The sequence below is a fragment of the Hipposideros armiger genome, unplaced genomic scaffold (assembly GCF_001890085.2).
Source record: "Hipposideros armiger isolate ML-2016 unplaced genomic scaffold, ASM189008v1 scaffold_42, whole genome shotgun sequence".
Lineage (NCBI taxonomy): Eukaryota > Metazoa > Chordata > Mammalia > Chiroptera > Hipposideridae > Hipposideros > Hipposideros armiger.
Genome location: NW_017731392.1, coordinates 2,859,546 through 2,886,577, shown reverse-complemented (window position 1 = coordinate 2,886,577; position 27,032 = coordinate 2,859,546). Strand labels below are relative to the sequence as shown.

The 27,032-nt window shown below is 39.5% G+C and overlaps 1 protein-coding gene across 4 annotated transcripts in view; it reads right to left on the bottom strand.

The window, feature by feature from the left end:
* Positions 1 to 454: 454 nt before the first annotated feature.
* Positions 455 to 27,032, bottom strand: part of LGI1 (leucine rich glioma inactivated 1) — a 39,308-nt gene continuing 12,730 nt past the window's right edge. Inside the window, exons 1-7 of one of the 4 annotated variants that reach the window (XM_019639083.1) lie at positions 23,032 to 23,230; positions 21,341 to 21,412; positions 21,173 to 21,244; positions 9,514 to 9,585; positions 6,781 to 6,950; positions 6,340 to 6,504; positions 455 to 3,702 (exon numbers count right to left, since the gene is read on the bottom strand). In XM_019639083.1, the coding sequence (XP_019494628.1) occupies positions 2,867 to 3,702; positions 6,340 to 6,504; positions 6,781 to 6,950; positions 9,514 to 9,585; positions 21,173 to 21,244; positions 21,341 to 21,412; positions 23,032 to 23,036 (1,392 nt within the window). In that variant the 5' untranslated portion in view covers positions 23,037 to 23,230 and the 3' untranslated portion in view covers positions 455 to 2,866. Of the gene's footprint in view, positions 3,703 to 6,339; positions 6,505 to 6,780; positions 6,951 to 9,513; positions 9,586 to 21,172; positions 21,245 to 21,340; positions 21,413 to 23,031; positions 23,231 to 27,032 lie in introns of those variants that run through there. The other 3 variants (XM_019639079.1, XM_019639082.1, XM_019639081.1) reach the window with 3 other exon arrangements.

Below are 27,032 nucleotides of genomic sequence, written 5' to 3'. Positions count from 1 at the left end.
CTTTTCAGAGGTAGCACCACGTGATGGACAACGGTCTGGACCCAACGTCAGCAGGCCTGGACGGTGGCCTACCTCACCCAGCTCGCTTCACATCTCTGGGGCTCGGGTTTAAGGTCAATTAGAGAATTGGTTCGCTAACTTAAATCATCAGCGCTTCTCTGAAAACAGGGAAATATCTAGGTCTTTGATCGTTGCTTGCCTGAACTCAGCTCAGTGCCTAGCATAGAGTAAGAACAAAGATAACTTTGAAAAGAGGACATAGCCTTTAAAAATGAAATGCTGGTGAATTACAATAGGACAATAAGGTAAATTGTGACCCAAAAGCATAGTGTATTCTGGGTATGGAACCCATTAACAATATCTAGCCCCTGGTAAGTGCTTATTTGTGCCAGTTAGCACTTCGAGTGCTATTCCCATTACTATTGCAGTATGACAAATCACCCCAAAACATAGCTATTTAAAACAATCATTTTATTATGCTTATAGATTCTATGGGTCAGGAGTTTGGGCAAGGGAACGGCCTGTCTCTGCTCCATAATGTCCAGGGCCTCAGTAGGGAAGATTTAGTGGCTGGTGGTGACATGACAGCTGGGAGCTGGAATCACCGGAGGCATCACTCACGTGACTGTTGGTTGATGCTGGCTGTTGATTGGGACCTCAGCTGCAGCTGTCAACCAAAGCCTGGTCTTCCTCACAGAATGGTGGCTTCAGGCTAGCAGGACTCTTATGTAGCAGATAAGGTTCCAAAAGCAAGTGTCCCGGTTCACAAGGCAGAAGAGAAGCTTCATGGTTTTTATAACCCAGCTTCAAGAGTCAAACGGCATCATTTCCTCCACATTCTATTGGTTACAAGCCCGTTCCGATTTAAGAACGGGAGAATTAGGCACCACCTGTTGATGGGGTGGGGACAAGGTTCTCATAGAGCATGTGGGATAGGACATATTATGCCATCTTTCGAAAGTTCAATCTGTCACACACACATTATCTCATTAACTTCTTCCACTGTCCTTGGAGTAGGCATTGTTGTCCCTTTACAGATGGAGAAACTGAGGCTTAGCGAGGTTAAGTAACTTGTCTGTGGACAAAGCGAGTACATGACAAGGCTGGCCTTAAACCCAGTCTGTACAAGCAGGTACTCTCCTACAGCATATACGCTGCTTGTAGGAAATGAGAAGTGAAAAAAGAAAGACATTCAAAGGCCAGTGCTCCCCACATACAGGATGCAGAGTGGGTAAACCTTCTTCCTCATTACCCTGATGCCAGTTAATATCTTCCCCATGTTATAAAGGAGTCTGGTTCCTGTGCAGAACTCCCCAAAGTGTTGTTTCCCAGAATCAATGCAACTATTGTGTGTACCTTTGATGCCATAGCAAGTTTTCCAGATAAGTGCTGGCAGAGCTGTTGATGTGCCCTTATCTGCCCCCATTTGGCAAAAGACTCTGGGGAGCAATGAGTTGGAGGGAGCTCTGATCCCTTCTGTAAAGGCAGCACACAGAACCAGTTTGTGCCAGGAACGACTTCTCTGCCATGTTCCCCTTTTGAAATCATATCTTCCCTTAAGTTCAAACAAGGACCACTTCTTACAGGAAGTGATCTCTGATGCTCCCATGATACTTAGAGTGTTCAGATAACACTTGGCAGGTACTGCTTGCTCTGCTATGTTCTTATCCCGCAATGAGTCTTCTGTGGCCCCAGAGGGCAAGGACCATGCCCTATTCTTCTTCAGTTCTCTTCCCCTTACCACAGGAATGATACCTTGTTCTTATTAGGTACTCAATAAATACCAACTGATTAGATCAAAGTGCCTCATAAACTTTATTATTATTATTCAAAGCACTTTTGAGAGCCTACTATATCACAGGCATTGTGCTAGGTGCTAACGACCCTTGTGATCCAGGAGGAAGAATTTCGAAAATAAAATATGAGCTTCCTGGGTGCTCTGCAACAGGTCAATAACGTACCAAAACTGCTCTTTAGAAGCAAAGCATCCTTGGTCCGATTAAGAGGCCTTCATTTCAGGTATATTTGGAGAAAGTGTTATAACGTTACAATCTCTATCAGCTGTCCGATGATTCTAGAGTCAGACACTTAGAAAGTCCCTGAACTGAGCTTTTAAAGTCCAAAACCTTGGCTTTAGCTTCTCCTATTAGTCGTCTGAATAATGGTTGTAACAGGAGCTATTGGACAGGAAAGAATGGGTCTTACTGTTCTTCATTTCAAATTAGTCTTCTTGTAATAAGCAAATTTTTCTACTCTTCTTTTAAAAATTTGTCACCACTTTACCTCAAAGTTTTCTTAAACAGCATGACCTTTTGGAAACACCATTAAATGTTCAAAATCAGCTGATACACCTGTTCAGAAATTACAGGTAATCAATATCAGAGTTGCATCTTCACTCATTATTCACAGCATAAATTCTTGATTCAAATATAACCCTATTATATAAAACACTTTCCTCAGCACACCATCACCAAGGAAAAACAAGTCCCATAAATAATTACCTTTGGGATAGGAAAGAAAATGTAAACATTTTATTTGGCAGTTGTTTCTGAACACATGAATAAATAAATGGAAAAGTACATATTAATATTTCTTTTTAGAGGAACAGAGACCATGACACGCTTATTTACACATCTTCACTGCAAAGAACAGTCACACAATTCAATTTCATCTTATAAAAGGGAACTTCCCACACCACTGGACTGGACAGTTAAGGATGGAGATACTGGTAGTGCTTGGTTCTAGCAGTCTCAATGTTTGAAAGGCATTCATTTGCAAGTGTGATAAGAAGAGTCATCATGCATTGAGTTCATCCGGACCATGTACTGTAGAAAGTTTCTGATGGCAGCCACAAAATGTATATGTGTCATGCGCTTAAGTCAACTATGACATGTTTGTAAATCTGTGTGTTTCCTTTAAAACTGGAAGCAAAAAGGAAATTACGCTTATTAATGGACACATGTGTAAATGATCTTGGTGCCTGAACATTTAATTCCTGAAATTTCACAAATTTGGCTTTCTCTGCATCCCAGTTATACACTTGAGTAAAAGAATAATCACTTCCAAGAATGGCGTATTGATAGTTATTTATCTGAAGAGGCTGGAACACCATGGATCCTCGTGACGGCATCCTCTGAATATCCTGAAATGAGGAGCCTCCCCATTTCATTACTTTGGAGTCACCAATGAATCTTGTCAAACAAATGTACACGTCACCCTTCACCAAGAAGTGCTTGACGGCATACACATCCTCCATGTTTGGGATGTCAGTTTGGTTCATGAATAATTGTGTTGCTTTGTTCCACTGATAAATGACAGGACGCTGGGAGCTACTGGACAAGATTAAATGAGGCATTCTGAGTGCCTGAGGTGTTCTGGCTATTTCTAGGTATTCCACATCAGTGTCCCTGTACCACGCATGTAAGGATTGATGAGAGTAGAATCCATTTCCATTCCATTTGTAAATGGTGGTAAAACCAGCTTTTGAACTGTCAGCAACAACGAAGTACCAGTTGTTTTCGATCTTGAATGTTTCAATGTCATTGGGTTTTCGAATTTTGAGAATTTCAATATCCTGGATTTTTATAAATTTATTTGCAAAACTGTCTCGCTTATAGATGTGAGAGCCACCAAACAGCTGGGCCACAATAACATAAAGCTGAGTTTCAATGACTATAGGCTTGCATACTACAGTGGACGTGCCTGGGAAAAGACAAATGAGAGATTAGTGGGATGGTGATCCCTTTTTTGGAGTGTGCAAGCATGTAAGCTGAGACCATACAACTTCCACCAAAAGCAGCCTGAAATAAAAGATTTCCTTGTTTGATTAGGCAAGGCCAATCACCAAGGCCCAAAGGCATCAGGGTCCTGAAGTTCTGCGTCTTTGTGCTTCATGAGGCCTTGTTACCAACAATTGAATGGTCGTGTCACATCCAACCCGCACTAAATGTTCAGGGCACATGGCTACAGCCTGAGTTTTCTTCTCTCACTTCTTGCAGAAAGAAAGCATTGCTTTCCCTGACCCATCATGTGTAATTGTAGTGAAAATGGACATTTATGTAGTGAAAATGGACATTTACTATATGCTTTGCTAAATCATCTCACTAAAATTGTCCAACAAGCTTAAGAGATAAATATTATCATCCTCCCTTTTGCAGATGAGAAGACTGAAGCTTAGAGAGGCTCAGCGCTGCTAGGAGAAGGCAGAGTTAGGATTCAAACCCAGGCCTACCAGCATCACTATGCTTTTAACCCAGCCTGGGGTGGAGATTTAGGTGTTCCAGGGCTTCCAGCTTGAGCTAGGATCCCACAAGATTCTACAACAACCCCACAAAGTTTTGAGTGGTGGTCTGGGCAGCCCACCCCTCTACCTGTAATTGGTTTGCTCTAAGTGTAAACTGCTTCTTGCTCTAGAATGACCTGACTTTTCCCTGAGAAAGGAAAGTGATGCCACTTGTCATTTTTTTGAAGCTTTAGATCACTGGTGGCAGGAGAGAAGAGAAGGAGGAGCAATCCTTGAGAAAAGTGAACATGGGCACCACCATAGGCCATGCTCCTGCATGTTACTTTGGGAAATCTCAGAGAACAATTTGGGGCCCGTCAGTGGGACTAGCTCAGTATCCTTTTGGTAAGAGTTTAATATTTATGAATAGATTTTGATCTCCTAGAGGGAGCTTGGCTCTAGAAAATCCAAAGAGAAGAAGGGCAAATCCAGACCCCAGGCCTTTCCTCACTGCAATTCAACAGGCCCTTAGGCAGTAAGTTCTGCATCAACTCCTACTAATTTGCTCCATTCATAGGCAAAATTATCCTATTTGTGACCTTTTTCAGGACTCAACTAATTGTGTGACTTTGGGAAAATCACTTCACTTCTCAGGGATTCAGTTTTCTCTTCTGTACACTGAGGGGTGGAACTAGATGAGGGATGGCCACTACATTTCAACCATGTATCCACATTGATTGACAGATTGATTGTAACTGCCTGGAGAATTGTGTTGAGAAGGACTCTGTGGCCATGTCTGCACTCCTTAAGAAAGGACATCAAGACAGACTAATGCAGTCTGGGCTGAGGGAGGGGATAGTGACCGCATATGTGACATCTATTTGCCATGCTAGACTAACGGATGCCTTCTGAAAGTCTGCATATATATGATTCGTTTCTCTTTCAGGTGCTCATCTAGAGATTCATTCAAAGCAATTAGGAGTGTACACAGGTAGAAGAACCTGGTTTAGACTGCACAAAGCCCTGCTGCAATTTATTGGAAAACTGAGGGGGGTTGCGGGGGACGGTTTGGGAGAAAGGGAAGCTTAGCTTTCCTCCTTGAGAAAGAGATTTTAGAAAGGCCTCAGTTTGGAGGGGATTCCTTCATTTGGGTACCTCAATCTCAAGCAAGCTCCAGACCTGTCTTGATCCTTTGAGCAATGGGTTGATGACAACCAACAAAATCTAATTAGGACCCTCCCAGTCTTATCTTACAGACCTTTCATGGGGATGTTTGAGTGCTTTTAGGAGCATATTTAAAGATGTCAGAAGATAAAACTGATGTAAACATTTCAGAGGGAGACCCATATTGACTTTGAAAAGTTATGACTTAAGGTTTTTAAAGTTGTTGAAATGAGAAAGAAACTTAAAAGATCACCTAAGTAAAAAGTTTTCATGGAAAAAACAATTGGCTTCCACAGTCAAATTAAATGCAAAAAATACTAGAAAGAGGCTTGTTTCCTCACTGCAGAACTTCTCAGCCTCTAATGTGTATTATTACGAATTTCCAAGAGGAAGATATGGTTCACAGATTTATTGGACCACAAAACCCTTTTTATCGCTAGGCATTTTGTGAAAACATTTTGCAGAAGTAATGTTTGTGCAACAAAGTTTGAGACTCACTGATCTAAAATGACCTCCTAATTTTCTAGTTTAGAAAAACGTGGAAAAAAAAGAAAAAGAGAAGTCTAGGGAGAGTGACTAGGTTGCTGGTTTGTTTGTGGCAGAACCTGTGGATTGAACTCATGATTCCTAGTCCGATACTTCTTCTGTGAGGAAAGCCAATCACCTTGTATTGCGTATTTACTAAGCTACCGTCCTATGTTAAGTTTCTTAAACATATGATTGCATTATCTTATAATAGCCCTATGAGTTAGGTATTATTATTCCAATTTTACAAGTGAGAAAATTAAGGCTTAGGGAACAGTCTCAGGTCACTCAATAAATGGCAGAGTTGGGATTCAAATGTCTCTAAGCCTGCTCAAAGCGTTCCCCAATAGCACTCATCTTTTTCTGTTGCCCTTGGTCCAAGGAGATTAACTTTCCATGAAAAAAAAAAACGGTTAGGCTTTTCATACCCGTAATGTTGTCATAATTCCGGAAGGTCTTTTCTACATGGTCCCATTCAAGGAAAATGCATTTTCCAGTAAAAGGCTGAGCGATGACTACATACTCATCGTTCATATAAGAAAAAGTGTCTATGGACAGTGATTGATAAGGCAGGTCTTGAGACTTTGCAAATTCTGCAAAAATAGGAAATGATGATGAGTAGCAGTGTGCTAATGCCTCGTTTGTTGGCTAGATCTCAAATGTCCATGACAAATACATTTATTTTAGAGACATGGTAAAATGGCAATTTTATTTTGCTTTAAACACATGAAGTTTTAATGTTTCATAATATTTTAAAAATTAAATTGTTCAGTTGGTTTTTAAGATATAAGAAATATCAGTTCCTGCACCCGTAAAAAACGTAGCCTTTATTTTAATTTTATGAGGTGGAATGACCTAGAATCCATTACCTGTAATGATACAATCAAAGTCCTTGGAGGAGAGACTATTGATTTTGCGCTTCTTGTATTCTGGAGGGCCTTCACAGTAGATGTCTTCTACAGTTGCATTGGTGTGGCCTAGCCATTCCACCAGCCACTTCAGTTTGCAGTCACAATTAAACAAATTCCCTCTCAGATCCCTGAAAGACAAACTTTAGCTGCTTTTGCTCTATGATGACCTTATCTAGACAAATATGACTTATATTTCAGCAATCAACATGTGCAGAATCACCCATAATCATGAAGTACAGAATGCCCTGTAATCTACCTTGAACCCAACTGATTCACTCTGGGCTCAGAGAGTTACCACTGTGCACCCTTGAAGGCCACCCCAGTCAATAGAACTTCATCAATTACTACCTCTTAAATTCAAAGGTAGCTCAGTCTAGAACTAGGCTGTCCATAGAAACAAAATGTGAACCACATATGTAATTTAAAAATTTCTACAAGCACACTAAAAAAGTAAAAAGAAACAGGTGAAATTAACTGTAATGCTATATTTTATTTTATCCAATACATATAAAATATTATTTCAATAGGTAGTCAATATAAAAAATTATTGATGAGATATTTTACATTCTTTTTTATACTAAGTCTTTGAAGGCTAATGTGTATTTTATATTGATATCATATCTCAATTCAGATGCTAAACCATCATCAAAAATACCTGATCTGTTTTTAGACTTAATAAAATTTCCATTTGAAAAAAATAGATTCACACAACCAAGTTGTTGCAACCAGACTTAAAAGTTTTCCATAATTAAGCTGAGACTCAGTTTTTAAATTTAGGTTTTTACTTAATCTTTAAAAAATTAAATAAAATTTACAAGTCAGTTTCTCAGTTACACTAGGAACACATTTCAGGTGCTCAGCGACCACATGTGTGGCTACCATATTGGACAACGCAGGTCTAGAGGAGAGTATGTAGTGGTTATTATATCATATTTAATTAAATTGAGTGAGCTACTTGCTTTTCTTTTTCCTCACAGACATAATTAATCCTGACCTTATTCCATGGTCTACAAATTCAATTTTAATAGGAAATGACTTCGGCACAGCAGAGTTAACACAGACATGCAATAGCTCATGTTCATAATAAACTATACAGCATAGTTTAAATTTCCACATGTGATCCCAACTGACCAAGCTCTCTGTTTATTTGTATTGCTTGTGTTCAGAAATTCCATCTCCTTCCTAAAAGCCTTCCTCATCACACAGAATTCCTAAGATAGGTCCTGCTTACTCTTCACACAGCACATGAATAATTTTTAAATGTTGAAGCATTTAAACATTTTTTAGGAGACACATTCAAGAAAACCAAGGAATCCACTAAAAGGCAAGTTGGCGTGGATTCTTGTATTTCTTACATATTTCTTGATTTGGCATACCAGAATAGGCCCAAGAGGCCATATCCATTATGGGATTCCCTGGAGAAACTAAGCCAATTTCAAGTGTATTTATTTTATTTTGTTTTGTTAGTGTAAGGTACAGGCGGACACAAGGATGAATCAGAGGGTCTCCAAATAAGCTGTTTCCCCAATTCTGCCATGGAGTATCATCTAACTTCTAAGACATTCCCAGGACTGACCTCATCTCCCAAGAATACCCTGACCCAGAATAATGAGTGTTAAATTTTCTGGGCTATTGTAAACCAGAGCAGAGAACTGTGGTCTGTTCAAGACTTTTTTGCAAGTGTCCTGATCCTGGCACTCTCTTGGAAATAAACCATCATTCAGGAATTGGGGTGATACGCACGGAGGAGGGGCTGGGAGAATATTACAAGGAACAAAGAAAGTTTTTCATTAGCTTACTGATTTGAAGTTAAATACTGGATTTAGGAGAAAATACTTGACTCAGAATTTTTGGTATTGGAGGAAAGTTGTTTTGAATATATATTCTATAGCAAAGTACCTGAATAATAAGAAATCTTTTGTTTTCATATACCCTTTATTTGTTCTTCTATTTTACCTTATGGCATTTAAATACCTTTCTAATGTACTGGTAGGCACTTAATGAAGCTAAATTGCTTTTGAGAGGGCTAGGCACTATTACTTGCTTTGCTTACAGCAAAATATACAGATTTTCTTACAAAGATCTTTCACTCTGTGGCTTAAAAGTCAAAGATTGAAAGCTCTTTTGTTTGAAAAGGGGTCAAAAATAATTAAGTTCATTCTCTTCCTGGGGCTTAAGCCAAATTCCTGGGGATTAAGCCTAGAATTGTTGTTCAGTCTAATGAGAGAAAAGGCAAACTTTCCTCCCATCCCCCACTTCCTGCTCCACTTCTCTGTTGACTGACCAACCCATGGGTGTAACCTTTCATCTTTACTCTGTCAGTTTCCCAGACTCCTTTATGTTTTTTTCTTTTGTAGCCCCATTTCCTGGACCTTGTGAGAAAAAAAAAAAGCTTGAAATTTCTATCTTGGCCTCCTCTTCCCATTCCTTCAAAGTCACTTATCACCCCCCCCCCCCCCCCCCCATACCGACACACACTTTGTCAAAGGCATGCCCGGGCACTATAGTTTCAGAATTTCCAGTGGTAAATACCATAGCAGACTTAAACATTAGTTCAAGTAAATTTAAAATTTAAGCCCATTTAAATCCTAGTTTAATTTTAAAGCCAATTAAACATTCTAATCATCAATACCAGGCTTCTTTGTTAGCTACTGCAAATTAGTTAATCAGTGATTTTGTAGGTCCTCTTACACATTTGTTAAAGAATCCAAGCCTTTGAAAATATCTTTTGGGAGGGTCTGGAGATTGTTGTTTGCAAGGCTCCTGGGGGAGAAAAAATAAGAGTGATGTAAACTGTAGTTATAAACTAAATAAAATGCATTTTATGATAAAGCTTAGTTATGAATCCCTTTTGTTCTTCCCAGACTGCACTAAATTACTTGCAGTACTTTTCTTCTTCTAAGATACCAATCGGATTCCTGCTATTGCATTTTCAACTCTTCACTTCAACACTCACCCAGGGCTTATGGCACGCCACGTATCATGGTTAAAAACAAAACAAACAAAAAACCTACCTCCCTCCAAAATGCCAGCAACAAAATGATACCTGGGGATTGATCTTTTATATCAAGAACAGATATAAAATTCACACTCTCAGACATTCAGTCTGGGAGATGTCTCCCAAATGGTGACTAACTAAACAGTGACAGTGTCCACCTCCAAATGTCCTCTCCTCTAACACTTAGGCTGCCCTTTCTCCTCACTTGCTCCAGGGAGCAGATAAACCTCCAACTGAGAGTACCAATAGCTCCAAACACTCTCAAAAGTCTTCTATCTCCTTTAATTAATGTAAGATTTCTCAAGTGTAAACAAACATGCAAGACTTTCAAAACCATTTTAAGTTACTTTTGTTGTTGTTCTGAGTTTTAGAAATTACTACTAGATTGGAAATCCTTTTTTCAATGAATCTTGGCATATAAGAATGGTTATGGAATTAGAATGTTCTCGTCTCATGACGGTCCATTTTGTGAAGGTCACAGCTTTGGAGTCATTCTGAGCTTGGTTTGTCTCCTGAGTCTACTATTTGTTGGCTGTGTGACTTCGGTTATGCATCTTCTCTGAGACTCAGTTTCTTTCACTTTTGAGTGGAGGTAATTATAGTAAGTATAGTGGAGGTAAAATAGTACTTCATGTTATCAGATTATTAGAAAAAATGAGATAACTCAGGATGGTCTCTGGCATCTGGACTACTCTCAATAAACTGAGAGGAGGAAGATGGGAAAAGATTGAAAAGGGCTTCTGCTTGTCCATTGCTCAAGAAACAGCACTGAGAAAATTGGCCATATGAATGAACTGCTCTGACTGCCCACCTACATAGTCATAATAAAATGCTGCTAAAGAAGACTATTCAAGAGAATGTCTCCATACTTTATCTTACTGCCTGGTGGTTGAAATAAGAGAGTTCCTGATGTCTTGGATCAGTCCAGAGTCACTCCCAAGTTATGTGTCTCAATTTACTTTCTGGCAAGATGTATCTTAAAGTTCTCATGCTAATTTCTCCTCAGTGGACATCCCTCCCCCAGAAATCAGCACAAACTGCAATTGGCTGCAGAGCACAAGCTTTCAGGAGGCTGGGTAATAGGACAATAGGCATGAAGTGATGAAGCAGTCAAGTCCTGAATTGCTACTGCCACTAGGGTTGCACAGGAAGACGCGTCATGTTTGCTTTGCTGCCCAAGGTGGTTCTTTTCAACAATGGGTGAATCCTGCCCAAAGAATTAGAGCTCTAGGCTTCACATACCCAAGGTGGAGGCTAACCACAGGAGCAGCTGATGAGGTGGTCAGGGATGCAGACTCGGAGCTACAGGGTTTCTGGGGTAGAGAGATGGTAACTTTGCATGGCAAGATGGAAGACATAATTCAACAGAATTGGGGGAACTGATAAAGAGAGGCTGGCCTGATGGGCTATAGAATGTAGCATTATGCTTCCTGAGGACCTCATGTGACAGGGAGGTTCTTGCGCAAGGAACCAGAGGGTGGAGGAGGCAGCACAATATGAGGGGTGCCAGAGGGAAAACGTGGATGGATTTACTGTACTCAGTGACACCCCTTCACTGTTCCACTACCAAAATGCAGTCAAACACTGACTCACAATGGACTGTTTCTTAAGGAGATAGGATGGAGCTTCATGTCTAGGTTTGGTGAGGCAGAGGCATGAGAAAGCTGCCCGAGCTCACAAAAGAAGCAGAAAGAAGAAGTCAGACACAGAAATGAGAGAGAGGCTTCTGGATGCCCGAGGTCCAGGAATTGGAGTTTAAATAGCTTCCTTGTGTCTCTGAGGCCTCAGTGACATCAAGTTACATTTGGAAAAGAAGAAAGCAGGCAGTAGGGACTTGGGCAGAGAATGTCTTAGGAAAGGAATGTTGACAGAACCTGGGAATTATTCTGCAAAAAGTGTAACAGGGCCCTGATATAAAGCAACCTTCCAGCGCAGGCTGAGGAGTACGGGGTGGAGGGACGCATAGGATGCATAGAAAGGGATAAGCAGAACCTGCAAGGTTAAGAAGCGAAGTGTGAAATGCCCCTACACACATCATTGCTGTTAGGAGTTTTTACCAATTCCCAAGTAAAGAGAAATTGGAAATCTTAGAGGCCCACTGCACAACTGAAGAAAGATTTAATCTAGCATTGCCTGTAGTCGCAAAAAATTAGAAATAACTTACATGTGCATTACTAAGGGACTATGTAAATAAATGATGGCCGATAGTTAACATGAAATATTTTGCAGGAGATTTTTAAAAATGAGGTTGATCTCTACAATATGACATGAAATGTTACCTATGTAAAAAAAGGAAGTTGGAGAATAGTATGTAGAGTGTAGGGAGGTTATACGGCTATAGGTACATAAAGAAAAGTCTGGAAGGAGATGTAAAAACTGTTGACCAAGGTTACATCTCTGGATAGCTGGAATCTTTCACTTTTGCTATGTAGATGTCTGGATTGTGAGAGTTTTTATCATCAAGCATGTATTATCATTTCAAATTCAGAAGAAACAAAGATAAAGTTGAATTTGTAAAAGAACCCTGTTACTTAGAATCTGTGGATGTAATGGTTTTAACCAGTGAGGATTCAGTCAATCTAAACCAATCATTTGGACGTATTCATAATGTTTCAAAGTTATGAGTTGGAGTGTGAATAACTGTCACAGTCAGCAGTTGGGTGCCTGGGTGGTCAGATAATGTCACCTTCTTTCGTGGGAGGGGCTGGAGGATGGAGCTGACTTCTTTCCCACAAGATCCCCACATGGCTTCAGGCCTTCACCCTCTGAGGAAGCTTAGGACATCCCTGGAGGCTCCTTGCACCAGCCCAAAGTCAGCTTTGAGGAGGGCCTCGAGCCTCCACAAACCGTCACAGGCATCTAGGGGCTTAAGAGAGATTCTCTGCAGCAGAGAGCTTCTGAGGCTCTGGGCCAGAGCTACCAAGAGGAGAAAGAGGTAAATCCTGTGAGGTCCCTGAAGTCTGCTCAGCATGTGGTCCTTCTGCCAAAAAGGTGGCTAAGACAATAAGACCTGGTGCCTTTTATGTTATTTAAACAACTAGAGATATTGAGATAGCATTTCTGGGATTAGGATTAGGGTTGTTTTGGGGTTGTGGTTAGGATTATTTGGTTCTTCAGATTCCATCTCTGCACTGAGTTTTGCCACTGGAAAGCAAAATGGAAAATCGAATCCATTAAATTGCCTCAGTTTCCTCTTTCCCTCCATCTGCCCCATTTCACAGAGTAACAGCTTAATATTATAATTATTGGGTTGTTGGAAAAGTCATGACGTATTTTTTCTATGTTTTTCATTGCAAAAATGCGTCATGACTTTTCCAACAACCCAATAGTTCCTTTCCCTCAATAGGAGCTCTGGTTGAAATATGTTGTGTATCTTTTGTAAGACTGGTCATAGCTCTTATTTTCTGCATCATTTTGTGTAGTGGAGCAGTTGGGTCTCAAGTAGACAAGGGATTAAATTTGAGCTTCATCACTCTCAGGAGTTCTTTAGCCAATTTAATTTAACCTAAGTTTCTGTCACGACATCTGCAAAACTGAGTAAAAAATATCAGTTTTATTTATTGCGAAAAGTAACACATGCAACTACTGATATTCTTATATACACACCTTTGAAATGGATTCCAGGAAAATTCTGTATCTGCAGGAGAATTTTTAAGTCTTATGTCAGATAATCATGACCATGAAATGAATCTTTTTCTTTGTTGTTGTCAAAGAAAATTGATAAGTAAGTGATAATTAATACCTAAGTACTTTTAAATGCTCAATTCAGGAGGCTAAGATCATCTATTCTTTCTGTCTTTTTGAAAAGAGAGAACTCTATGTCTTCGAATTCTTAAATGTCCCACCTTTAACTGATATATATCTATATTGATATCAGTACCTATCTATATATTTTACTGATGTATATATACTCACACACATATATATATATGCATACATACATACATGCATATATAATATTATTTCTTCTCTTCAAGAAAATTTGGAAAGGGCAAAAAAATTTTTTAAGGAAGTAAAACAGTAATTATCCTGGCAGAGCCAACCACTGTTAAGGTTTTGTCATATTTTTCTTTCAGTCATTAATACAGAGTCCATCTCATGGGGGCATTAACGTAGCAAGCAAGTTGTTTGCAGAGAGCCATGCTATTGGTCCCCAAGCCTTTAGACCGCCTTCTCTCTCTAGAATGCAATGGCATGAGAGTGTAAGCCTGAATTGGTAGGGGAGAGCGCCTTCCCCTTCAAAAGTCTGTTAGCTGGGCGTGGATCAAATCAGTCCTGGGTTTTAAAACTAAAATTGAGTGCTATTAGGAATAAGAGAAAGAAAAGTTAGAAGGATGAGAGAGAGAGAGAGGCAAAATGTCAGAGGTAACTACCAAGAGTTGTCAGGAAAAAGACTTCCTACATCGTACAATTGAAGGAAAACCAGGCTACTGCCCACGATGCCCATTGCCCATCAGCCTGGCTGCAGGGCTCCCTGGACTCAGCAGGAGAGTGTGGTGGAAATGGCGTGGGCCAGGAGTGGCATATCTGGGTTTGAGCTCTGGCTGTTTCCCTTTCTACAAAGAGAATGATCACTTTGTCAGAATGATCTCCAAGTCCTATTTTAGCTCTCAAATCACATCTTTATATTTTTCACCATGAGAGGCATAGGGCTTCTTTGTCTTTAATAATAATAAAATGATACTCAAAGATGTAGTACTTTAAGCCACATAGTTCAGTCAGAGAATCTGACCACAGGTTTTTATAGGGGGTAGGAGTGCTCAGGAATATTTGATGGGGGAGAGTGTAGGACTGATGGGAGAGGAGCAAAGACAGGGCAATGAGAAGTTGGAAAAAACCCTTCATCGATGTTAATTTTTTAGGATGATTCTATAGTGAGAATTGGAAGAATGTTTTTCTTACCACTGTAGCCCCAGTGCCTATCACAAAGTAAGCCCTCAATAGATACTTTAAAATGAATGAATGAATGGGACTGGGTGGAGTGGAGGAGAGAGAGGAAGTGCACTAGTATGGACAAAGAAAAGAGCAGAGGGAAGTTCTATTAGGTCCCTGTACCAAGGCATCTAGCTAGGCAGAAGGTGCCAAGCCCTGTGAATTACCATTGCCACCCACTCACGTGTCACATGCTCACAAAGTGCCCTCCTTCCTATTAGCTTCACTGTGGTAAAATTCCAAAGCAACATGGAAGCTCTTTAAAGTGTGCCTTCAACTAAGCACCATGTTCTAGGCACTTATTCAGAATCTACCTACGAAACATTCTTCAAAGCATCCAGGAAACTGCCCAACTGGACATCCAGTTGAGACCAGCTGAGAAGGTTCAAGCATTCTCAGTGGCAGACAGCCTTCCCTTCCCGGCAGAGATGTTGTTTGTATGTTGTTTGTATGATGATGCATGATGATGATGTTGGTGTTTGCATGGTTTACTCTGATTGTGACTGTGGAACCTACTGGAAAGTCTTCTCTCTGAGGGAGACCAGACTGGCTCAGACAGCACGTTTGTTTCAGTGCCACTGGTTTCTGCTGCTAAGAAAGCATCGCCCACGGCCATCTGGGATGCTCCCAGCCTCCCCGCAGTGCAGATCCTCAGTTTGAGTTGGTGTCTCACTGAATTTGCAATGCTTCAAGTGTGGTTATTTTAATTTCATACAAAATGTTTAAAGGGCATAAATACACTGCAGCATTTGCAATCCTGATGGAGGCCCAATAAAGGTTAGGCAGTGAATTTTAGAGTATTTCTCCGTAACGGTGCTTACTGTATACCAGGCTTTGTGCTAAGCATTGTGCATCGATTAACCCATTTACCCTCATGACAACCTTTTGATGTTGGTGCTCCTTATTATCCCTGTCTCCGTTTTTACAGGTGATTACTATCATTTTACACATAGGAAATCTGAGGCATAATGAGACTAAGTGACCTGCCTGATGTCCCACAGCTGGGAAGGGGTAAAGCCAGACTTTGAACCCAAGCTGTCTGGTGGCAGAGATGACCCTCTTAGCCACTACATCACACTGCCTCTTTACATGCATGACATTGTGAAGGCTGAAACCAAGACATCCTGCCTGCCCGGATGGGAACACACAGGCACCCTGAGATTGGGGACTGCTATCTATGTCGTTTGTACTCCCACGGTGCTGAGCAACCAGCAGGTACCCCCCAACATGTGTAGGTTGATGACAATTTTCACCAAGTATCTTTATACAAACATGCAAACAATCCTGCCTCCACTGATCCTTAACCATGGTGACACTTATGTGGCGCCCAGGGGAAACATTACTGAAATTTCTGTTAAATGAATATTAACAGAAATTAATAGTTAATGTTGAGAAATTTCATCATCATTGGACATATGCTATTTTTTTATTCATGTTTTCCCTGACTTCAAAAATAATACACGGTCATCAGAAAAATTCAAACCTTGCTGAAATATACAAAGTATTCAAATATTTAAGTTAATCATGTATAACATTAGGATAGTAATTCAAAGTAATCGAAAGAGGTCACAGGATTTGACTTGTTTTGTAAGGTCCTAAATATAAGGAACTCTCCTTTTACTGATGGCTAGCTTGAGGGAGACGGGGTCTGTATAGTAACTTCTCAGTTGTCTGTAAATGTCTCTTTAGAAAGTAAGTCCACTGAGATAGATATATAAGAAGGTGAGATAAGCTCATTGCTTCTTGAGGAACTAACTGAATTTTTTTTTTTTTTTTTTAAAGCTGAGCCATCCTGCTACCTGTTGGCAGCTCAACGGCTGCTCAGCTCAGGCCGGGAATCGAACTGCTGTTGCTCAGAGCTCAAACCCTTGAGCGAGCTCTTAACCAACTGAGCCACTCGGCCAGACCTATAGCTGAATTTATATAACTGCTCAGATAGGCCCCTTGGAGCAGCTTTAATGTTAGGCCAGAGTGGGAACCCATTGGATCTAAAAGTGTATGTTTGATCCCAACTATTTGCATTTGGAGACTTAAGAGTGAGAGTAGGGTTCCTGTCTTCAGGATCTCTTTCTTCTGTAGCCATATTTGCTCCCCAAATCATGTCCCTTGGAAGAATCCAGCCAGCTCAATAAAAGCTTTCTGGTCCTGCTATAACTGACATGGTGGAGAGGGCATTAAATGGCTTGTTAAAGACCTTGGGAAACTTCTGGCTTTACTACTTACTAAAATGAGGAGCAACTTAAACTCGGGGAGCACCTTTGTGTTCTCATTTGTGAACAGGGGTAGTGCTACTGACTACTGTCTTCCTTCTTAAGGTCACCAGGAGGCTATAACGAGGTCAAGAATATGAAAAAGCTTTGTAAACTCTCCCTGCAGCATATGCAGGTTAGAGGATGAGGTGATCATTCTTCACTGTTTGAACATTTGTTTTCGACTGGGAAGAATTGGTCTGAGGTAGAGAGAAGTGCACTTTGAAACCGAAAATCTTAAAAAGGAAGTTAATGGCTCAAACAAATGTCAGATTTATTTATAAGTGGTAATTAATGGAAAATGAACTTGATGTACTGAGCAGTCTGAGGAACATTTGGGTTTCAAATCCTCCCTACCCATCTCTCCTTGAAAAGAAAAAAGGAAAGAAGAAAAGGAGAAAAAAAGAAAGGAAGGAAGGAAGGGAGGAAGGAAGGAAGGAATTAGAAAAGAGCATAATTAGAAAGGACATAACTTGAGGATAAAGGCATTCAGTGAGAAAATATTTGTTTGTCTAATTCCTCTTGGCAGACTGAGCTCCTCCAGGTTGGAATTGGGTCTTATTCATCTTTGTGTGGCACATCGTAGAGACTTATTTGGGATAAACCATATGGTATTGCAATTTTTGTCGATAAGAAACAGTCTAATATTGGCAATGCCATATGAATCAACCCCTAAGTATTAGATAAAGATGCAAGAGCTCTAAGGGTCATATTGACTCAGTCGATTGTACCCTGTTCCCATAACACCTCCTTCCCACCTTCAGCACCCAGTCAGAGAGGCGGGGACTTCTCTTTCACTGTCTGTTTGACCCTTAAGATTTAGGCCTCTCTTTTTGAAGCCTCCTTTACTGTTCCCTTAAGCTTAAACATATCTAGGTATTAAGCACGTGCCGAACCAATATCCTTTTCTTATAGTCTTCATACCTCTAAAGAAGGGGCCTCATTATGACCCAAATTTAAGTTCCCATTTCATTTGATAGACATACTAGGCTCTAATCAAACAATGGATAGTCTTCACTAAGGTGTTTTATAGATGATTTTCAGTTCCCCCTTTCCTTCCTCCAATTCCCTCCCTTCCTCAACCTCCCTTCCTTTCCCCTCTTGCCAGCCTGCCCACCTGCCTGCCTTCAGGTGAGGTAGGCCTTTAGGCTGGTGAGAAGATACAGCTGAGTGAACTAGAGGGCCATGGCAAGGCTTGTATCATGGGTTCCCAGAGAGGACAGCTGGGTCTTACATCCTTCCTTCAGCTTCTCATGGTGATGAGCATTGGACAAAGGTGATGTTGAAGGGGATTTATGTGAGTCAAATAGATATCCAAGTTGGGGTCATGAACTTCCATTTTTCCTTCCATATATCTGTTTCTTTTATTTACTATCATCTGAAAAATTATTGGATTGTCGGTAAAGTCATGATGTATTTTGTCTATGTTTTTCAAAGGTCATTTATTTATATAAAGAACAAAGATCAATCAATGATATATTGCCTGTTTTGTTCGATAACCTTTTGCCATCTTTCAGTGAGCGTCATAATTCCTCGTTCATAGAAGGACCTATCTTAATAGTTTTTCACAAAACTGAACAAGGTGCTGATTTACAGCCTCATCTGAATTGAACATTATACCACGCAAGGAGTTTTGAAGAGAGCGAAATAAGTGGGAGTCTGACGGCGCAAGGTCAGGCGAGTATGGTGGGTGTGGCAACACATCCCATCCAAGGTCTAATAATTTCTGACGGGTGATCAAACTTGTGTGTGGTCTCACGTTGTCACAATGGAACACAACTCCTTTATAATTAGCAAACTCTGGACGTTTCTGGATGATGGATTCATTCAAACTGTCCAATTGCCGACAGTACACATTCAAATTGTTTGGTTTCTTGGTAGGAGCTTGAAAAACACGACACCTTTAAAATTGCACCACACTGAGAGCATAACCTTCCTCTAATGAATGTCTGCTTTTAATATTGTTTGAGGCGAATCATCACATCAGGACCAAGGATGTTTGCACACCCCATTGTTGTAAACAATCCACTTCTCATCACCAGTAATCAGTTGCTTCAAAAAAAAAAAAAAAAGGATCGTTTTCCTCACGTTTAATGAGCATGTTGCAGATGTTTATACGCTCTGTCAAATGAACTTCTTTGAGTTCATGCAGAATCCAAATATCGAGCTTGCTTATGTATCCCAGCTTCTTCTGGTGGTCGTGAACACTTGAATGATGGATGTTCAATGTTTCTGTAATCTCTCGTGTCATGTAACATGAGTTTGACTCGATCAATGCCTTTATTTTGCCGTCATCAACCTCGGTGGGCCTCCCTGACCGAGGAGCATTGTTGAGATAAAAATCACTAGCACGGAATTTTGTGAACCATCGTTGGCACTGACATTCTCGTAGAGCATTGTCACCATAAACTTTATGCAACTTTTCACAAGCTTGATGTGCGTTCTTCCCTTTATGGAAGTAAAACAGTAAAATATGGCAAAAATGCACAGTTTTGTCTTCCATCTTCAACTTGTAAAATCTCCAAAACTCAACCAAATTGCTCATTTTTTCTTTAGAATGAAGCTAGACCTGTCAGCTGTCAAATGACATAGCAATAACATAGATGTGAATGACTCTAGTACTTCCAAAAATGAACTAGTGCCATCTGTCACAAACATGCATCATGACTTTTCTGACAATCCAATAGGTTTGGCTGTGTTTGGCTCTGTGACAAAATGGCATAACATTCATGCCATCACAGCCATTTCTGCCTTACATTATGTCATGGACATGCAGAGCAGCACTGCAAACGCTGGGTTTTAAAAATCACAACAACTATGTACAGAGGCCTTGGAAGGTATAGTGATTTTGTAAAATACATTTGGCCATCAGTTCCCCCTTGCTGCAAATCCAAACAGCAGTAGAGACAGGGCCTGGTAGAGGGAGCATGATGACCATGTGGACACATTAGAATGTAGGTTCTAAGGGCAGGCATTCTTGCATCCCTTGCTGCATCCTGGGGCCTAGAACAGAGCTGGGAAGAAGGTATTATGAAGGAACACGTTAAAGTCAAAAGAATGACACTTAGCTCCCTTGCATCTTTATCTAACTAAAGAGACACATATTAAGCACTAAGAAATAGTCATTGAATGGATGAATAGCCATTGCAGTTCAACTATTGAGTTGATGTTATCATAATTCTACAACTATGCAGTTCACTAGTCATATATCCCCTGAAAGCCTCTGTTTCCTCATTTCTAAAATGGGATTATTTGTACCTGTCTGGCAAGATTGTTGAGAAGGTTAAATGAAAATTCATGTAAAGCAGAATGATCCACATAATAGTAGGAACTTAAAAAATGTTAGTACCTTTTCTTCTCATGCTCTTCTAGTTTCCTTCACAATACATTCGTGTGTGTGTGTGTGTGTGTGTGTGTGTGTGTGTGTGTGTGTGTGTGTGTGTGTAGGGGGCAGGGGAGCCTAGGAGAGACAAGTTATTTGGTTCATGTCCAGGGTTTCTCAGACTCAGCTCAGTACCATGCCATTGTAGGCTGGATACTTCTGTGTTATGAGGGCTGTCCTGTGCACAGTAGGATGTTTAGAAGTATCCCTGCCCTCCGTCTACTAGGTGCCAGTTACATCCCCCAGTCATGGCAACCAAACATGTCTCTAGCTCTTTCTGAATATTCCTGAAGAAGCAAAATTGCCTCCTGTTAAGAACGACTGACCCTAATCACCCATTGAATAATTAAATATTTCATTTATAAACAAGTTGTGCAGGTACTATGTACACATTGCCTGTGGTTATAATATATGTTTACATGTATATAAAGTCAGGGCATATACAGAAAAAGAAAAACAGCAAATATCAAATCAAGCTATAAACCTGTAGTTATCCACAAAGTGAGAAATGATGTAGATAATCAGAAAGTTATTTCAGTCACACAATTTCCCTGCATTAGATTGTTTTTCTAATTATGGCTGCTTTTGACTAATCATATTAATAGTAATAAATTCCCTGGACACATGCTGGCTGACGACAGGGAGAGATGACAAGTGTGCCTGGAGAGCAATCATTTGGGTTTCTTAAATTTTCATGGATACCCACAAAGTGTGCGCTTTAACTATAGGTTATCCAACTGCATTGTCCATGTGCAAACTTAAAAAAGTAATAGCAACAGTCATACTTACAGGTGAATTAAAGACTTTAGTCCCCGGAAAGTATGTCTTGAAATGGACTTGATGTTGTTGTTTTCTATGAATCTGCAATAGGTTATAATATTTTTGTCAGACAACTGTAGGGATCTGAGAGCACTTGTCCTGAATCATTATGTTAAAAAAAAGGTGTTTTTTACTTACAAATACTCTAAATGTGGAAGACCAATAAAAGCATCATCACTGATCACATCAAAGGAGTTCGATGTGAATAACCTGCCCAGAAAAAGTACACATTGAAAATGGTTAAATTGACAGATTGTCGATTTTTCCTGCTTCATCTCTCAGAGAAATGAGTCAGTGGGAGTTATGTATGGAAGAATGTCTGGATGTCTGCCTTCTACAGTGTTATTTATTTTTGTAGCTTTTTTAAAATCCCCAATTATCTCCTCATCAAATGCTCATCAAAGAAGGGGGCTTCATGCCCCACCCCTCACAGTGATGGATGTCACATGCCCGGGGTAACATTTTGAGATACAATCGGGTAATATGACAGCCAAATCAACATTTTGCACATTTTCATGAAAAAGGCACAACAGAATCTTTCCCTCTGCTTTAAAAACTCCTGGAGCATCTGACCAGCCCAAACAATGGTGCTCTGCGGTTTTAAGCCTGGGGAACCTAGAAAAGTAGCTCCGTGCTCAGCTGTGCTGTGATATCTCATAGCAGATAGGCCACTGGCACAGGCTCAGTGAACATCAACTAAGCTCCTTCTTTGAAAATAAAACAGGCTGAGGATAGGAAGCAATAAGGTTTAGGAGGAGCCTTAGATACATTTTATTACTAAATAGTTGAAAATAACACTAACTTGGACAAATTTATTTGCAATTTCAAAATCCACAGGGATTTGGTTTCGTAAATACTGATGAAAAGGAATATTACCCAGCAGTCCTCACACCCTGTTGAACTCCTTGGAGAACTTGCCAGTTTTCTGAGTGGGAGGCTCAAAAGAGATAGTCATAGATTAAATAATACAAAACAGGTTTTTGTTTTGTTTTTGTTTTAGAGTTAACATTAAAGTCTGGAACTTGTTAGATAAAGTGTTGATACAAGCTAAAAATAAGGTTTTGCATGTACTGATGACAAATTTATAATGGGTTTAAATGACATTCAGTCTACATGTTAAGGCTCTTGTGTACAGGAAGCTCAGAGTCCACCTCTAACCATTGTCCAAAATGTGACCATACTCATGGACCAGACTAGATGTTTAACATAATTTGACAATTCACACCTTATATATACTGTTTCATTGCACTATGAAAATTCCAATATTCTCTGTTGTAACCTTTTTGACTTTTACTTTTAAAGTCTAGGAATTAAAAATAACTGCCACTAGCTTAGTGACTTCATCTCTCTGAGCCTGTTAACTAAAATTAAAACTAGGAGATCTCATTTTCTAAACATTTATGAATAACTTATTTGATAGTTGGGATTGCTTCAAAATAATAAAGGGAGGAGACAGAAGTGGTTTAGAGATGAATTAAGCATGAGGTGACAATTTTTGAAGCTGGAAGATGGGTACGTGGGAGTGAATTTCATTATTATCTCTACTTTTTTATATGTTTGAAATTTTCCATAAAAATGGGAGGAAACACACACCAAACAAACCAAACTAAATGACCTCTTGCATTTCTTCCTAAGCTATCAGTTCTGGGGTGATGTATTCTCTTCTATCCGTCCTCCCTCCAATGTCATAGCTTTATACTCAACTATTTTACTAGGCTCTGAAAAGTCAACACTAATGAATAGTCATGCATATTAGATGCCCATAGTTATTATAACAGCTTCAAAGGTTTATGATTGTAGTCACAACTTTGGCAATTGCGTCTTCTTACTTCATGGTTCTGGAAAACAAAATTTATCAGCCTTACTCCAAGGTAAGCTAATGTCCAAAGATTTTTTTAGGTTTCAGATTTTCATTTCATTCTGTGTAGACAGCATCAGAGATGGAGAGAATGGAATAAGGCAGAAATAGATACAGAGAAATACTTCCACGTTCACTGGTTTGCAAACTGTCCCATGGCTGAACCAACTTCAAATCACCAGAAGAAATAGCTGATCTCACTAGTTTCCTTTATGTTGAATCTGATGCAAACAGAGTGGGAAATCAATATTAGCAAACAGAACTTGCCCACACGTGTCAGGGAGATAAAAGAGAGCATTTCCAGTAGAATTTTTGTCGGCTTGTTCATTGCTCATTCCTATCACCTGTAATAGTGCCTGTCCCATAGTGGACACTGAATAAATATTTGTTAAACAAAGTGGAATTCATTTTACATTAAATTCTGGTCATTACTACATTACTAGATTGAATGTTCCTTAGAGCAGGGACTTGTCTTTATTTGCTTTTGTGTCCCTAGCCCCGAGCACAGTTTCTGGCTGAAGAATGTTTGTTGAACTAGATTTCAAGGATTAAAACCTCTGGTTGAAACTACAACTACAGGCAAAAAAAAAAAAAAAGGATAAATTACACAAATTTAAGTTAAAGGAAAGAAACCAGAACACAGTCAAGTATATTCTATGTGATTATACTCATATAAGGAACAAAACCCAGCAAAACTGATCTACGTAACTGGAAGGAGGCACAAGGGGAGTCATCACAGTAATGATAATGCTGGGTTTCTGGGTGCTGGTTACAAGGATGTTCACTTTAGAAAAAGTAATGCTTGGGCGGGGAGGGTAAATAGGGAGAACACAGAGGATTTTTAGTGCAATGAAAATACTCTGCATGATGCCATAATGATGGATACATGTCATTATACATTTGTCCAAACCCATAGAATGTACACCACCAAGAGTGAACCCCAATATAAACTATGGACTCTGGGTGACAATGTAGGTTCATCAATTGTAACAAATGCACCGCTCTGGTGGGGCATGTTGGTCATGGGGAGGCTGTGTGTGGGTCAGGGCAGAGGGTATATGGGAAATCTCTGTGCATTTTTCCATTTTGCTGGGAACTTAAAATTCCTATAAAAAAACCCAAAGTCTTAATTTTAAGAAAATTAAGATTTACACTTAGGATATGTGCACTTTTCTTTATGTATATTGTATTTAAATTAAAAGGTTTCTTATAAAAGCTAAAAAAAATCTCTCTGGCTGAGCTGGTGATGAATATCTTAGTCCTTCAATTCTAAATTCAATTGTAATTTTCTGTGAATAAGGATTCCATGCACAAAGATTTGTAAAATTATACATACATTCTAAATATAATGAGTGGATTATCTATTTTATTATCCTGCGTAAAGCTAAAAAGACTTTAAAAGCTCATGTTCTATAACATGGTGAAACTCTAATCCTTAGTTTTTTATGAATTCTTCTGAATATGTTTGATTTCAATATTATGACTTGTTTTTGAGCCAGATACGTTCAAGAATCCCACAGTCCCTCTTTAGGGAAACTGCCCACCCCACCCCATCTTCACATACAACAGACTTGGGTCAGACCCTCGTGGCCATGTTTTATACTATACAACCTCTATCCCTTTCCTTAGATTATTAGGGGCAAGAAGGACTCAGCTTCTGACCCAGAGTCGCTAATTTTGAGGTCAGTCAGCATGGCATGGCCCAAGTAGCTTGGTTCAAAAAAGTGAGTGTGGCTAAAGACGAGTCACTTCGTGAGGATTTGGAATCAGTAGAGATGGAGCCAGCTGGCAGAAGAGCTGAAGGAGAAAGGACAGCTTAGGGTTGAGTTAGATCAATGGCAGGTAAAAGTATGTGCAAGGCACACTTAGGAAAGAGCAGACAGTGAAGGAGAAACGTGTGTAAAAGGAAGTGTGCATAAAGGCTGAGTGGGGAGCCTTCTAGATCTGTGTTAGATCCTAAACCAGTGCTTTCCAATCTTGATCACACTTGAAATGACCTGAGGAGCTTTAAAAATCCTGATATCCAGTTCTCGCCATCAGGGATTCTGGTTACTATACCTGGTGTGTGGCCTGTGCATGGGAATATTTAAAAGTTCCCCAGGTGGCTCTTATATGTCACTAGGGCTGCATATGGTGAGCTTTCCAGTCAGGTACAAAAGCCCCCCTTCACCTGTGGCGACTGAGGTGTTCTCTGCTCCTCGAAGCAAGTCTGGCTGGAACAGCTGCTGTGGTTCATGGAGGTGTTGTGGATTGCCCTGTCCCCATAGCTACATGTAGCAAGAGTCTGCGATAATATGATTAGGATTTGACTGTTCTCCTCATGATAGTACCATCATAGAAGACTTGGTGGGGATCAGTGTACCTTCTGAATGAATTGGGATAATAATTTTTATATTTTCTGTGTCCTCCTTTTCATGTACTTATTTTATCATGGACAACTTCTTATGACAATAAATTTTCAATAATATAGTTTTAACAGGTGAATTTTGTGTTATTTAGCTTTTTAATTGTTGGTTTCAACTTTCATTAGTATGAACAGTATGATGACCATCCTCTTATACAAATATTTTTCCATATCTTTAATTATTTCTTTAGGATAGGCTGGGGACAGATTTCTAAAAGTAACATTATTGGATTGTTGATGGTTTTTTAAGTCTCTAGTTCTTTATTGCTAACTTGTACCAAATTACATGTTTAGCTCTGAGTGTAGAAATGCCTATTTTACCACATCCTCACCAATATCTAGTATTATAATTTTTGTTTCTTTTTCTACGTAATTATGTTCTTTGACCATTGTTGTTGCTTTCTAAGCACTTTTTATTTATTAAGGGTATTACCTATTCTTTTTCTATCTTATTTGATGCTAAGAGTTTTCCCTGCTGATTATGATTGTCTTTTCATTCATGATTTTTAACACATAGAAGTTTTACATTAAAATAATATGAACATGAATTTTTATTTAGAATGAAAAATGAAAACAAAACACTATAAGTATTGGAAGGATGTCAAATATCACAAAAATCATAATATCCATCATAATAGTTAATAATTAACTGTCTACACAAGAAGTTTTACATTTTAAACAAAATATATCAGCTTCTATTGGGTATTTTTTTTCTTTCCTTTTATTCTTAAAATATTCTGTTGTACCCAAAGATCAATGAAAAATGACCTACACCTCCCACTTTTTAATTTTTTTTTTTACACTTGACTAATCCATTTGGGACTTACTTTTATATATGATGTAAGGTGAGACACTGCCTTGATTCTTTCTTGAATATTTACTCAAATTTACCCAAAGCTTTTTTTTGAAGAATTAATGCCTTCCCCATTTGTGAATATTGCTTTCTTTAAATGTTTGCTATTTTAATCATATTTCTGAGAATCAAATTTTGGATTTATTTATTACTCCCACTGCTTTCTAATTTATTATTTATTTTCTTTTGATTTCCTTAAGATATTTATTGAGTTTTGTGCTCAGTTCATATATTTTTATTCTTTCTGATTTAAAATGCAACTATCTAGAAATATGACTTCACTTCTGTGTAAAGCATCCTGTAAGTTGGATAAGTAATAATCTCTCACAATTGCATGTTTGATTTCAACAAGTATTTAAAATAGTATTCTTTTTTTTTTTTAAAGATTTTATTGTGGAATTGGGGAAGGGGAATAGTGTTGGGGAATTGGGGAAGGGGAACAGCCAAATTGTTGTCCTTCAGACCTTGTTGTGAAGGGCGCAGGTAGCTCAGCTCCAAGTCCAGTCGCCATCTGGCCGCCCAATGGCAGCTCGAGGCCACTCAGCTCAAGATGCCCTGTTCAATCTTAGTTGTGGGTTTGAGGTTGGCATAGCCCACCATCCCATGCAGAAGTTGAACCGGCAACCTTGTTGTTAAGAGCACATGCTCTCACCAGCTGAGCCATCCTGCCACCTGTTGGCAGCTCAGCAGCAGCTCAGCTCAGGCACAGCTCACT